Source organism: Sardina pilchardus, chromosome 18 (assembly GCF_963854185.1).
Source record: "Sardina pilchardus chromosome 18, fSarPil1.1, whole genome shotgun sequence".
NCBI lineage: Eukaryota > Metazoa > Chordata > Actinopteri > Clupeiformes > Clupeidae > Sardina > Sardina pilchardus.
The window spans coordinates 13,185,625-13,201,611 of NC_085011.1; the positions used below are offsets into that span (position 1 = coordinate 13,185,625).

General features: G+C 46.3%; 1 protein-coding gene across 1 annotated transcript in view; it reads left to right on the forward strand.

Annotated features, from left to right (window-relative positions):
• The window catches only part of vwc2 (von Willebrand factor C domain containing 2), a 13,725-nt gene extending 6,258 nt beyond the window's left edge, over positions 1 to 7,467 (forward strand). The window contains 1 exon segment of the mRNA XM_062518970.1: positions 6,203 to 7,467. Within this exon segment, the coding sequence (XP_062374954.1) occupies positions 6,203 to 6,354 (152 nt within the window). The 3' untranslated portion in view covers positions 6,355 to 7,467.
• The last annotated feature ends 8,520 nt before the right edge of the window (positions 7,468 to 15,987 follow it).

The following is a 15,987-nucleotide window of genomic DNA, read 5'->3' on the forward strand; positions in this document are numbered from 1 at the left end:
AGGCAGTTTAGACTTTGCCCCCTGACTATTGACAAACAAACAAAGGGATCACGACCATGGTAGAAGATAGAATTTCGAAATGAGTTTACCTTAGCACCATAGGAAATATCAGCCAGTAGGCTAAGATGCTTACATTTCTTTTCTTTTTTTGTGCAAAAAAAAAGTCCACGAGATAAGTCAGTGTGATTTTGTGAAGCAGTCGAGCAGGGTTTCGGGAATATTCAGAGGAAGTGCGAGGTCAGCCGTGCATGATGGATTTATGGTTTTAAGATGGATCGGAGGCATTCAGGACATGCTCCCTCAGCCGCACATTTCCATAGCTTCTGTTTGACGAGTTTTTTAGCGCACAACTGAGCACCAGGAAAATCAAGGCTGCTCTCTCCCCCAGCTCTCACCAGGTGGCCGGCGCTCCTCGTGCGAGGCCCGCTCCATTTCGGAGGCCTGCGGTGAGTCAGACGCACCAGTTCTGGGAAGCGACCCCCTTTTTTTTTCTCCCCTCGCGCTGTTGTTTTTCAACCCGCTGTAATTTTTTTGCTGCACCCGAGTCCTCCGTAATCGCTGTTTTTTTTTCTCGCGCGAGCCGAGCCGAACGCTGGCGTTTTTTTCACCCCGGCGCAGGGTTTCGACGCCACCGCCGCCGGCGAAAGCGGCGGAGCGAAGTTCGGCGGCGGCGTCTCCGAGTCACAGGGGGGATGCAGGTGTCTGCCGAGTTACAAAGGCCCAGATGCCGAGCTCGACAGATGCTGCGACCTCCTGAGACTGCCGCGAATCTGATGGCTCTGAAGTGAAGACTTCAAAGCCTCGCGACTCACTGACACCGTTTCCCAAGAGCGGGCTAAGTGTCAGACGAGAGGCTGAAGTTATTATGCGCAGTGAATAATTGCCTCATGGATTGCACCTGTTCCACCCAAAGTTAACAAAAATATTGGCGCTGTGGAGTTGTGTTTGAGGTGGAGCTCAGTCAGGGTGCCTGAGGCGGTAGGAGCAGCAGAGGAATGATGGATTCATTGAGATAATAAGGGTCCCAGCAGCAGTTGATTAACTAATACTTGTCCTCTTGTTTCTATAAATGGCACCTTTTTGACAGGAACATGAAGGGAGGGAAATGTTGCTTGGGCAATAGGATGAAAATGTCTGATATCAAAAAGAGAAAATTGAGGCAGTGGACTTCATTAAGGGATTTGGGGTGATCGTGAAATAGTGAGATCACTCGTCGCATGGGTTTATAAATAGCCACCTTCTCTTCTCCTTTTATCTGGCCTAGTTTGTACTTATCACAAAATGCCTCCTGGTGAAGAAAGCCTTTTCTTGTTATCGCAGTTAAAGTGTGATCAAGCTGCCTAATTTGTCCAGACCGTACGTCTTATGACCGTATGAATATTTGAAATCATCTCAGTGCCGAGATACAGTGCAGATATGGAAATGCAGATGCAATATTAAGGCACCATAAATCACAGAGTAAAAGATCGGCGTCTCCTGTCACATCTGATCGCTTGCTTCTGCCTCACCTTCACCGTTGTCATTTGAAGTGAGTGTCAAGACATGGGGAGAAAGAGTCCCGAAATCAGAAAAAAAAAGAGTACTGCTGGGGTTTGACATCTCCATTCTGGGCTCATTAAAGAGAGAGAGGAGGATAGAGCGAGACAGAGAGAGAGAGAGAGAGAGAGAGAGGGAGAGAGAGAGAGAGAGAGAGGTGAAGAGAGAGGTAGAGAGAAAGGGAGAGAGCGAGAGACAGCTCAAGCCCATTCATGGGCGGTGAATGGAGCATTATGTTGGGGCGCGGCGCGCTAGCTGGGACGTGTTGCTGGCGCTCTATGCAGAGAGACACTTGAGGAAGTGCCATGGGGGGAGATGAAAGTGAGTGCTATTGCTAACATCCACCACAGGCAGTTGTTCATGAATATCAAAGAACATCTGTGTGAGGAGTCTTTGGGAATGGCAGGGAGAGGGGGGAAAGGAGTTTCATATTCACTTTAAACACACAGCTCCTCCACCCCGCGTACACATATATGCACACACACACACACACACACACACACACACACACACACACACACACACACACACACACACACACACACACACACACAGCACACACACACACACACACACAAACACACACACTTCTCAAGGTCTGCCTTGGAGCTGTCAATGTGTATGCGTTCTGCATGGAATAGATGGGTTATTTAATGTTCCACTTAAAAATCTCCCCAAACTGCCGCTGTGCTATAACGGGAAGAAGCCCTGTGCTGTCAAATCAACTCCAGACTCCAGAGCTTTTGGCCATGAGTGGCAAAGGTAGTGTGGGTTGACTTTCCCGGGGATCGTTTTCTGTTGAACCGGCAGCCCTTGTCAGGACTACACAGCGTCCACCCCGGCGAGAGCACATACACATTTCCTCTCCTTCTACTTATTCAAAGACCACCTTGTTCAGATCACAGCGAGCCGGTTCAAGCTGAGGGCCTCGCCGATAGAGCTGTGCTGCTTGTGATCGCGCCTCTCTCCATCACGCTCTCTTTTTTCCTCCTCTCCCTCTCCCTCTCTCCCTCTCCCCCCCCCCCCCCCCCCCCCCTCTCTCTCTCTCCCCGTCGCTCTCCTCCTCGACCCCGGCTCAGGCTGGCCATCGCCTTGGCAACGTGCAGGAAAACAAGCCCTCCTCTGAAGCCTCAGACATCGGGGTCGCGGCTAATCTTGGGAGGTTGTGATAAACAGCCCGAGCCCGAGCCAAAAGCACTTCAAATCATGGCAGGTCAGCTGAGGAGCCCGCCAATGCTGGGAAGGAGATGCCTAATATTCATTTTCAGTCTGGGAGGTCGGGGGGGTGGGTGGGGGGTTTGGCAGCTGAGAGAGGAGAACAAGAGGAAGAATATTCATGGCAGTTCGGGAGAGGCTGCTGAAATGAGGGGGAAAATAGAATTTGAGTACCTAAAACTGCCTTCACCCAGGAACTGGAAAGCAGCGCAGGACGGATGCATATTAGTGCCGATGTATTCATCCCCCTTTTGTTTGGAGCACTCGATTCTCTCTGATGAAAGAGGAAAGAGATGAATGCTGATGAATTCGGTGCCGGCCACAGCCGAGTCCAGACCACTGGCCGCCTGCCCCTGTCATATCGGTGCGTTTCCCCCTTCACTCCGCTGCGCATAAGGTCAGCGTGTTCGGATCAGATACGATCTGTGGTAACTTCTAGAATATTAAGGGGATGTGATGAATAATTATCAGGTTACATAACAAGCGTTTTAAGGGTGTCACACATTGGCGTCAGCAATAGGATGCAGTCTTTTAATACCGCGGAATGAGCAAACTGATCAGACAGCTACACAGGAGAAACATTCAAACACTGCAACCCTCCCACCCCCAAAGCTAATAGACGTGAAAGGGGATGAATATTTAATGCCTGGCAGAAATCACTGCTCCAAATGTCTCCAGTCCCTAATAACCAGCTGCATAGTATTTCCACACAAAAAAGCCTGTGTGCTGAAGAATCCCGGGCTAGTAAGGAAACTATTTTCCTGCATTCTCAGACCTGCGCCCATTACGGACTGTTTTACACGCTTTAACAGTGGAGCTGCTCTAATGAGAGGTGAGGGAGTTCTCCCGTTGGTGGAGAATCACAATTAGACCCGAACCTCAGGGAGCTCAAGGAATCTTTGAATGGACAGAAAGGGATTTTCCCCCCAATCACATTCCCATCCGTGTAACCTTTGTAGCTCTGCTTTGATTTTTTTAGGAGGATAAAGAAGCTTGACAAAGGGCTTAAGAATAGACCACAGACTTGTGTGTTCTCTCTCTCTCTCTCTCTCTCTCCTGTTCTCTCTTGTGCACTCTCTCTCTGTTTCTATCTCTCTCTATCTCTCTCTCCAGTTCTCTCTTGTGCACTCTCTCTCTGTTTCTGTCTGTCTCTCTCTCTCTCTCTTTCTCCCGTTCTCTCTTGTGCACTCTCTCTCTGTTTCTATCTCTCTCTCTCTCTCTCTCGCTCTCTCTCTCCCGTTCTCTCTTGTGCACTCTCTCTCTCTGTTTCTATCTCTTTCTCTCTCTATCCCTCTCTCTCTCTCTCTCTTTCTCTATCTTCTGCTTTATGTGCCTGTGTGGTCATTAGCATTGCGGACGCTGGCACATATCTCCATATTCACACAACTCCCCTCCCATATCATCTTTGTAGCGCTAAACAAACACACATGCCAGTCACAGTAACGGACACACTTCAGCTAATCTGGGATAAAGACGTGCTTGATGAATGCACTGTGACAGAGGCGTTTACTTGCAGTGACTTGATATTCATGTGGGGCTCGAAGTGTTCACTGAAACCATTATAAATGCAAGAGTTCTGACGGTTTGACAGCCTCAGCCAAATATTCATGTTGATTGATGTGGCAGAATGCAGGAGTTGGAGCCCTTCCCCTCCGTGATGTTGTCCTCTCGCTCCGAGCTCTCTGGGTGTGATTCATCAGCATTTCGAAGCAGCTTTTTAGATGGTGTCCACGCGGCCATTATTTAAATGTAGGAGCAGTAAACAGAGGCTGTCTTGTGTGCCCTTTTGTGGGCCAGTTTGGTGTGCAGACAGCGATCTTGACTGATTACACGGCATAGAAGGCCACGGAAGGTTTATTTTTTCCCCTCGAGTGTCCACTGTACTCGGAGGCGATAACCTTGATTCTCCCCATCTTCCGTCAGTGGGCTGTGGAGAGCAGGAAGGTGTCCTTTGTGTCCCTTAGCTACCCCGCCTCGCTGTGATATTTCACAGGATTTCACAATATCGTAAAACTTTTATATTATGGTAAATGACCAGTCTTTATGGGAAATGTCTAGAGTGGTTTGGCCCAAGACTATAAATGGGGAAACAAGCAAGGTACATTACAAGTCTGCCTCTCCAAGGGCAGCCATTGTCTTGGAGCCTGTATTACCAGCACTGTGTGAGAGAAGTAGATGACTTGTGACCGAAATGGAGTGCAGGCCGTAGGAGGCCATACACACTGAATTTTCTCTTCATCATTCATTAATTTTTCTCGCCCTCCTGAGAATGAAGTATCCAGCCCTTTCACATGGCACCCCCGTATGGGTTCGAGGACATTTGCTCAAATGTCAGGGAACCTCCTGTGATCAGATTTAATAATGCGTCATTAGTGTTTTTATTGTAGTCGCTGACATGTCCCAGATGCTTTTCTGTGCGTTTGATTGAGAACCATTTGAGTGTAGCACTGTCCCCACCCGAATGTGCTGCTGGTTCCGCTATTCCTCAAGAAAGGCCTTTCATGTCGAGTTCATTTATGGATGATTTAAGGTGTCTTTGAAAAGCTTGACACACAAAGAGAATTAAAAATAAATGCAAGGTAAGTATTCCGTATGGACAGGCAACCCACCCGCTGAAATGAATCTGCAATAAGTCCTCGCGGCGAACGCCCCTGAAGAGAGTGCTACTGGGCTCTCAGAGTGCTTAGGAGACATTTGCTGGCCATATAAGTAGCCTAATGGCATGAATCCAATTCGGCTCTTCCGCCGAAGAAACGAGCGTTTCGCATGCACCCTTTCACAGCCGCACAACCTGTCATTAGCCGCAGCCCGGAGCAGGAGAAATGAGTTGTGAAAAGCCCTCGGCCTCCTTTTCCTCTTACACCTCTCTCCTCTCGTGCCTCTCAGGCTCAGCCGCTGCCTGTCTGCTTCTTTTTTTTGTGTGTGTGCACGTCCTCCGGGAGCGGCCATTAGTTCTGCCGACACTTGTGTGTGAGAGAGGGATTTGAACCCCTCGGCTGGAAGGCTCTCGGCTCGGAGGCTGGAAAGCGTCCAGAGCCCTGGAGCCCATTTTCCCCTGACTCACAGTGCGGCGAGGCTCGGACTCTGAGATTAGAACGGAAAAAAAAACGCCAGTAGATGTTGGAACGTGGCGCGGTTGGACGCCTCGGAGAAACACACAAGAGAGGTAGACGCTGTCCTCAAGCGCGCATGTGCGAGAAACAGTGACACCCCTGTCCACGCCTCGTTTAAAAATATCCGTCAGGATACTGGCACTGAAACTCTCCTGCACACGGAGATGGCTTCACACCACATCCTGTTTCCTGTTCTAAGCAGAATGGATGTACTGTAACACTGGCATGGAGGCTCAGATGCTGCTATACTTGCTGCTGCCCGCCATCGTGCACCATATATGTCTCTCACTGTTTTTGTTCCTGTGTTTTTTTTTTTTTTGTTGTTGTTTTTCTCCCAGGACCCAACTGCTACGCGGATACTGCGGTGATTCCAGCCGGCCGTGAGGTGAAGATTGACGAGTGCACCATCTGCTACTGCACCTACGAGGAGGGCACGTGGCGCATCGAGCGGCAAGCCACCTGCAGTAAGAACGAGTGTCGGCGCAGATAAAGCCCAGGGCACGGCGCGGGTGACAAGCTGCCCATCATGCATATATACATAACAATCCACTCACACACACACACACACACACACTCACACACACTCAGACAGACATGGAAACAAACAAACACACACACACACACACACACACACACACACACACACACACACTCAGACAGACATGGAAACAAACAAACAAACACACACACACACACACACACACAGAGATACACTCACACACCAATACACACAGCATTTTCTGCTGTCGGCATGGGCACACAGAGGTTGACGCCGGCGTCGTGGCAACAGGCGACCTCTGTGTCTCTAAGCACCTCCATCACAACTCCACCGGTCCTGACACCTTCTGATACAAAGCCAGTGTTGACGCCGGTCCCCAGCCGTCCCCTCACGGGGGCCGTGACGAGGATCGAGGGCAGCGGAGAGAAAAGCTCCGAATTAGGCTAGTGCGCGTGCTGCCAGACTGCTTCACCTTGCATGCTTGATGTACAGAGGAAGGTCTTGTGCGAAGCTGACATGCTGTTAAGCGTGGCGATGCCGCCGATGCCGCCGATGCCGCCGATGCCGCATCACCTTATGGACAGTATGCCACACGTCACACTTTGGGCTTTGTATCAGACCGCATGACGCCGAGAGTCTCCTGAAATACATTATTATACAACCTTTCTATGACGATTTGTAACCCATAAAATGATATTTATTTATTTATACATTATATGAATTGGTTCATTTTGTGGAACATTATGGATGAAAAAAAAAATATTTAGGGCTTAAAACAGATATTTTTTATAGTGACTGTATTTTGATATACTGCAGATGTACTATACAGGGTCAGGTTTCCACCCAACATCGAGGAATGTATCGTGCCAACTGTTACAGTAGTGTAAAGAAGAATTTCTCTGTGATAATGACAAGCAGGAGTGACGACTACTAGAAAGCCTGTAACAAAGTCAATGACCTCCACTACTGAAGAAAAACAACTGCTTGTTTGTATTTATTGTAGGTCTTTGTTTTTGTTCTCAGCAGTAAGTGCATTTTTGTAAAGAAAAAAAAAGTATATCTGTGTTGTGTATAATTGTTACAAATAAATCAAGTCACACTGTGCATTTTAGGATGCTGTTGCCGATGCTTGCCATTTAAGCAACTGACGGCTTTTTTCTTCAAAAGCTGTTTTCCGTGTTTGAAGTACAAGGACCAAAGTGAAAAAATAGTCTGGCCTTACCTCCTGAATAACAAAATACCCAGAAGTCTAAACTCAGAGAAGCACTCTGAGACTGTGTCAGGGTGTAGACTACCTGACGCTAAAAGATTTTCTAATATATCAACAAAAATCGTTGGAGCAAGGTTAGCTCGATTTTGTAATGTCACGGCAAACATTTGGCAATCAATAGCTGAACCAATAAAAATGCAGGAAAGGATCTCAAACTGCATTTCCATTTTCTGTATAAATGGTGCTAAGGGATGAAGCTTTACCCTCTAGCTGGGATAAGAAAAGATCAACTTCCAGTCACTGGCTAGTGTAATTCATCTCTGTTTGTCGATAAGGTGTTTGGCAGGAATGGCCGTGTGCCTGAAAAGTTTCGAGATATCAAAGGATAAGCTGCCTTTTAGAAACGCCATGATTTAATCAGTCCAATTTCCCATGTGTCTGTGGAGAAGCCCTGATATCACAAATCAAAACACTATAATGTTATTCATGCAGTCAGAGCCTGCAACCGGCGCATAGCAAATGCTCCCATCCAACAAGGAACTGTTAATTCACTTTTAACAAAGCAAATCCGCTACCTTGATGCCAGCACACTATCACGTACAGAGATGGAGATAACTCAGTGATAACTTCAGTCCTTATTCAGATCACTGCTTCCAACCAGACCTCGTAGGAGATATTCTCCCTCTTTCTCTCTCTCTCTCTGGGCAACTGTGTGTGCCTGGTTTTTTATCAGTGTGTGGCCCATTAATGTGTGAGGCGCACGCAGGGGTGGTCTTTGATCCCAGGGATGCCTGGCGACAGCGGTGAGCCTCCAGCGGAGGAGACGTGCTCGCGGGCTCAGTGCGGGGATTGTGGGAGATGAGCCCAGCTGTGTGCGCGCACATGACAGACTCGGAGCGAGACGATGGCGCTTGTGTGTGTGTGTGTGTGTGTGTGTGTGTGTGAAGTGTGTAAGTGTGTGTAAGTGTGTGTGTGTGTGTGTGTGTGTGTGTGTGTGTGTGTGCGGAGCCGAGGGGACACGCGGGCAGTCCTCGCGCTCACCATTTAGTAGAGCCCTCTGTGGCTCCCACTCTCTCCCCTCACTCACTCCACTGCTCCCGAGCACAATCACAGCGAATATGGATTTTGAACATGTAAGGGGCACATAAAGGAGAGGAGCATTGACGCTAATGTCCCTTCGCCTCCTCCCTCTCAGCACCCCCGCGCCCCTCTGAGACTCAGGCCTCCTGTCGGTTCTCTCCAGGTGCAGTACAGTAGATGCTCTGTCGTGGCCAAAGAATCTGTCCATGCTTCTTTTCAACAAGCAACAAAAATGTTGACGCGAAAAAAAGCCTACCACATTAACACAGCCATAAACGACTTATTTTTGCAGTTTCAATCACCTTTGATGATTTTCAGGATAAAAACTGGTTAGTCAGACTTTTTAGTCTTAATTGGACTGTTTTGAATGTCAGGTCTCCCTGCAAGGACAGAATTATTAAGTTTCAGTGGCGATAACATACTTGTGGAGAGACCAAATTAGTCCTCCACTTTGAAAGAGAATTCCCAAAGTGGTCTCATGCCAGGCTGCCTCTTCCTCCTTCAAAGGGAGCTTTTAATGAGGAAAATCTGTTGCTGACGACCAAAAACGATTACCCTTTTCAACTTGAAACAGTGCCCCTTAAAATGTGGGCCATGTTCTGGTCATTTAAATAGTAACTTGCACCCATCAACGGACTTCATTAATTTCTGGCTCCCCGCCAGAATTAGACCCACTATGAATTATGCCCATGCCCCACCTTTCTCAATGAGATTCTGTGATGAATCATGTCTGTGAGAATCTTCTGGAAAGCAGGTGGGTGGATTCAGATAGAGAGGGTTATTTTTAGAGGGATATAATGCATCATCATTGAGGGTGCCTGCATGCTTATCTGAACAAACATTTTACAGATTAGTTAGGAACACAATCCAATCCAAAGAGTGTTTTGTACCTCTAAATACGTGCTCTGTATGGTAAAGAGTAATAGTATCTGTGGCCGGTACTTTAGTAGGGCACGAATACGAGAGGGATGAGCTTGCGTTGGCATTTTGATTGAGAGGGGTTTTGGCTTCATCCATTTCACCCTGCTTTAGGGCGGGTTTTTAATGGCACTCCTTTCTCTGGATCACACTGACAAATTGCATATTGCTCGACCCATTGATAGCGTTGGGTCTTAATTAAACCTCCCTTGCACCCAATTTGAAAATGACTCTTTAGCCATTAATTGGAATTCACAATTGTCTCTCTCCCCTCACACCACACGCATGAAACTGCTACCCATTCAAACCGTTCACACGTCGTCTGGAGAAAAAAAAAGACATCACAGTGGATTGGAAGGGTGGTGTGAACCGCCGCAAGCAAGATTAAGAATAGCTGCATGCCGTGTGAGGGGGGCCCTAATAGAATGTGTTAATAAAGGAGAGGAGAGAGCACATAAGTCAGTTGGCTCGCAATATAATGGCTCCGGCCCACTCCACGCCAGATGTACTGTATGCCCCTGTGCTGCACACGCTGTGTGTTGACATGAACCCCCGCTGCAGACAAAGCAGATGGTACAGCTGCATTTAGAAGGTGTAAGATTGTGTTGTTTTCAGACAGTCATGCCCCCCCGTCTCAAACACACACACACACACACACACACACACACACAGAGAGAGATAGACACACACACACATACACAGATAGAGACACACACACACAGACACACAGAGACACACACACACACACACTTCCACCTCTCTAGTCGCTCTTCCTTCCTGCCTGCCTGCCTTCCCTTCTGTTTCTCAGTGGCTAATGAACAGGGTGATTGGGGGAGAGAAAACACGCCTTCCGCCGGGAGAGACTAGAGCTGATGGGTATTGGCAATTCGTTTTTCGAGCTAGTGTGACCTATTGTGGTTTCCTCTGCATCCATGATCGATTGGTCCCATGCCTAGTTGGAGAGTGATTGAGACATCGTCTAATCCGGCGCATCCAACTCTGTGGAGTTTCAGTGCACAAAGAGGGAAGGCGGCTACAATACCCCAGTGTGACCTGAATACAAAACGCACTTTGTCAAGGTTCAGCCCTGGAGAGCATTGCTTTGGTGCGAACGTCTGCATAACTAGATGTCAAGCTGTCTGAGCAAAGGGTCATGTTAACATAGAGCAAGCTGGTGTTCTCGTCTTTCTGGCCCTACGGCGTAATAAAAATCAGATCAATTGGCAGACGCTCTTCATACACACACACACACGCGCGCGCACTTGGCTCCCTCTCGTAGCGCACCTCTCCTGTGGGCGCCCAGAAAAAGCAGCCACATCGCTATGTGATGCAACTGGCTGAAAATTAAAATCACTCTATTCTAAACATCTCTCACACAGCACATAGGCCCTTCTGGGGTTTCATTTACAGGCCTTCAGAAGTCGGCTAAACAACCCTCTCAGACGAGGTGTGGCAGCGGCCGTCCAGCCCTCGGGTGCTCATCATGAGCCACAGACTCTGTGGCATTGTGTCGCAGTCAGATATCCCAGGCCTGACTGGCAGTTCAAAACAAGGCCCTTTCATACAGCATATACAAACAGCCTCCGCCGGGAGACCGCAATTACGTTACTAAGGGGTGTGGTGCTTGGCCAAGCCCTCTTACTCACTCTCTCTCCCCCCGCACAGGTAATCCTCATCCAAGTATGCGGCGCTGAAAACAGCTTGGCTCAACAATTGTGTAGTGGTTTAATAATGGAGGCATGCCGGGCCCTGGGGACGGGCCCATTCCTCCAGGCAACAGCAAAAGTCCATTACCCCTCAGTGTTTCTTGCCTAATGTGGCTTCTTATTCCTTAATTGAAAGTGTTGGCTGTATTATAACTCAGGCAGAGTGAGTGAGACGGGATATAAGAGAGAGGGTATTTGTGTTCTAGAGACAGACGGAAGGAGAGGAGCGAGGGAACGACGCAGGAGAGAGGTGAAGGCAAGAGGGAGGTGAAAGGATAGAACATGAGAGAGACACACAGAGGGGAAAGAGTGTTTGTACAGGAGACAGAGGGAGAGAGAGTGAGACAGACAGAGGGAGAGAGGGAGGGAGAGGGAGAGAGAGAGCAGACAGCAGACAGTAAAATTCAGTCTCTCTTCGTTGCCACCTCTGGCAATGACAACTCTAAAAATACAACAGCAATGAGAGCATATTCCTATGAGCTTGATCTGTCCTGTGAGGACAGCACAGAAAAACCCAGCCTTGCACATGAAGTGCAGCCGAAGAATAATTGATACCCGAAGGGTTTTGTACAGTTGCCTGAGAATTGTTTGAAAATTGCCATTTCATTCATTCTGTTGCGAGGCTATTCATGAGGCGCATAAGATTGTTCAACCTAAATGATATTCAGCTCTCAAATTTAGAACATTTTCAAATTCAATGGGCTCATATCTGACATTGTGCCACCAGGCTCTGTTCTAATGCAATCGTATGGGGCGGTTTTTCCTTGAAAATCTTCAAGAACAGTGTCTACTTTGCATGAGGATGGGAAACACTATCCATCAAAACATTCAAATCGGAATCAGGTATTCTGAGGGAGGCAAGCGTGAACACCCAATGAGAGGAGGTCGCCTATTGTTTCCAGACAAGATTATCTTTTGTTTATGTTGTAAATTGTTTGGTTGTTTTGTGGGGGACAATTTGTCTACAATTACAGTTATATATACTGCTGGTGGTGGCCTGATCCCGCAAGGACACAAACTTAGACATTCTAAGCAAAGCACACTGTGCCGTTCAAGCAAGCGGGACTAATTGACAGATACACTTCCAGTCTGTTTCATTTAATGCATCAATGCATTGTGTGTCCAGTGTGTGTGTGTGTGTGTGTGTGTGTGTGTGTGTTTGGCACTGGCCAACGCTGGCCTGGGGTGACCTTTGGACTTCATTCTTCATTTTGTCTTTTTGCATCTTTCTTGCCCACTTGGGCATTTTTCAGCATCTGTGCAGCCACCTTTCTGGGCTTTGTATTGTAGGAAACACAACACTAAACTGATGATTCACATTAGGGAGCTGACAGCTCACAGATATTTTCCCTATCAGTGGTCCCTAATGAAAAATGTAAAGCAGTGCATTCATTACTCCATTGAGCTAATTGACTGTGACAGGCACAGAGCAGAAGCGACTGAGGGCAAGGGGGGGAAACTGTTCCAAAGGCTCGCCCTCGGCCGGATTCGCAGGACGAGATCTTTCCATCGTGCTCATGGGAATTCCGGGAACGAGTCCTCTGTTTGGACATTTCCAAGCGGCAAACCGAACGCGTGCGGCGACAGGAGGCATTTGTGCGCGCGCTCTCTGTCCCGCTCCTTAATGCTTGGACAGTCATCAGTTGGAACTCGGAGCACCCGAAAAGGCCACGACCCAGAAGCTATAACCCAGAGCTCTGAGTTCTATAAATAAGGCCGCAGATCCTTGTACGTTGGCTTAACACATGAATTCTCATTTGGGCCATTAGAGCAAACACTATTGACATCTTGGCACAGATTAATGGGGAAGGCGCTGATGCACACAATTCTGAAGGGAAGACACTGTGACAGATCTGGATGTGTTTTGAATGAAAATAACACACACCACAGACGTATAATAGGTATGTATCTACAACACTGGACTCTCCAGGACTCATACAGTATTTGTTTTATTAATGGATGGAAGACTCCATATATACAGTATATAATGGTATTGTTTGAATTTGATCTGCAACTTATGTCAAGATTTGCATTCAGCTGAAAATACAGTACGTGCATTGCATTTTCTGTGTGTTGCTCCACTGAAAGGAGAATATTGCCTTTGTGTGGCCCTTGTTCAGAATAGTAACATCTTTTCAATATGCATGGTGAGTGTGGTGATGATGGAACTGCCTGACATTCTCATTCTGACTCAGTTTGTGAGCTCATCGAACATTCACACAAGACATGGAGAGGCATCTGCCAACAGGAGATAAAAGAAAAAAGAAATACAACAATATTTCAATATATCGATGCGCGCGCGCGCGCACACACACACGCATAAATATCATACAATAATGAATGAATGTGTGCTGTATGCACAATATACACTACAGTGAGTGCATACATCTACGTCAATGTGGACACTGACCTGAAGAAAGTAATTTGCTGGAGCCTGATGGCTCATCCTGCCCCTTTCCTCTCGACTCACGGATTCCTCATTCCACCTTTTCTTAAGTGTCATGTGGGGGCATCATCCATCCCCAGCTAGTCTAATTAACAGGATAGACCAAAATAATCTGTGATGGAGAGAAAAGGCTGTGCACAGATCCTTAGACAGTATAGGGGCAGAATCACGCTGAGGCCTTTGCCAGCTTTGCACTCCAGCAGCTTCTGTTGCCCTCCACACAAATGCATGTTTCTATTCCAGCTGAATGATGCCTGCTCAAATTAGCTGTACTGCTGTATGGACTTGCACCATGGGATATGGTGTGCGATTTAAATAATTTCAGCCACGGCAGAGAAGGGAAATGGCAGACAAGCTGACTAATAACTGAGATTTCAGCAATGTGGCTTGCTCCATGCTGAAATGATTTCTCACACTAAAAATATCCAAGTCCACGCCAAAAATACTCTTCTTCTTGGGGCAGGGAGAATGTTGTAATTCGTTAGAAGCACTCCCACAGACTGAAACGGAAGCACAAAAGAGGGGAAAACAGATTAATTATGGATTGGGAATTAATTGGCAAGAAGGCTAGAATGATAAAAATGTTCCTGAAAAATGAAACGAGCAGATACATGAAATATGTTCATATCAGCCTAGGGAGGAAATGGCTGTTCATTTACATGCATAATTCCAATGCCTGAACAGTCTTAGGCTTGTCATGTCTACACATTCTGAAATTATTATTGAATACAAAGCCATAATAATAAACAATCCCTATATGAAGTCATAGCACAACCGCTTTACAGATCATAGCCAAAAAACAAAAAGAACCAATGCATAGTAGCCTACAAACACTTACAATCTGATTTTATGCCATCAGCTGACAGATACTGTAGGAATGCTTCTTGTTGCGTCTATTCGTCATTTCACTCAGTAAAGTATTAATGTACTTCAAATGCACATTTAGTGACTATTTGAAGAGAAAATATAGAAAATTCATTCAACTAAAGTCTATGGCTGGTTTTGTGCAGAACCACAGAAGGCTGAGTTAATCCAACCAACTGTGCTGCACAAGCAAGCTTTCTTTGTGTGTAAATTACTTAATCCTCAATATGATCTATTTTTTGCTCTTTTAAAGTGGATGTTTACTTGTTTTCATTCCTTTAGTCTTCGATAATTCGTCCTTTCACAGTATAAGCGGAGCATTGTGGCATAATTAATTTGAAGAGCTGAAATACTTACAGCACTATCTTGTCAAAATGACCCTAATTGGGTTATTTTTAACCAAATATTTTCTCTTCTGACAGCTCTGTGCTTGCTTATTAGATGTTTATGTTAATGACAGCCTGGCTATAAAACCAGCCATCAACACTTATCATCATCATGTCATTCCTCTGTGAGGCACAAACTCAGCAGCACAGAAACAAGTGAGAAGGCCTTTTTTATTTATTTATTTATTTATGGCATTTACATTAAAATTACAATCTTGGCAAACAGAGCATTAGCTGATATGGTCACTGAAGCAGATACATGTGTTTTTCTTTTTCTTTTTCTTTTTTTTTCTTTTTGCCTCAGTGACTCCAAACATCATTAATTTGAACTGATTAATAAGATCAAGTCATCTACCATTGTCTCTAATGTTGTCTGCTTAATCAAACAAGTAAACAGACTCCTGTAAAACAATAGCATAACAATAGGCCTACATACATAAAGTATTCCTCCATCAAGCGCTGTAATTCTTGCCCAGGCAATTCAGGGTATTCAAATGCTAGGCTTGCTACTGTAATTTACTGAATGCTAGCAGACGTCTCAAAAAATGAATGTCTCTGTCAATAGGTTATAATCTGTTGAGATATGCCAGGGGAGAGGGGTATATTTAATTTACAAAATAAATGTCATGCCCACACAGGTCTTGGCTAATTTCCTTCACCCATTAGTATCCTGCTTTTTTAGCCTATGTGAAATATTGCCATCTAGTGCTTTACAGTAGCAGTTTTTCCAGCTCAACACCTCAAAAGAAACTGTAAGTAAGCTTATGTTACCACGTTGAATTGCAATGCAATTGTATTTTCTTTTTTTATGTTCTCTGTTAGTGTTACCAGTTTTTATACTTTACGCGCTGTGTATCATTCACTGGTTGAACAGATCAAGGTAAAAGTAAGCCTATTAACTTGACAGCAGAGTAATATGAGCCCCCTACTGTGACACTGTCATCAGTGACATAGGAGTCAAGCCACTGTTACTGTCTCCAGGCAACAGGAAACGCTGAACAGCGCTCTCAGCAT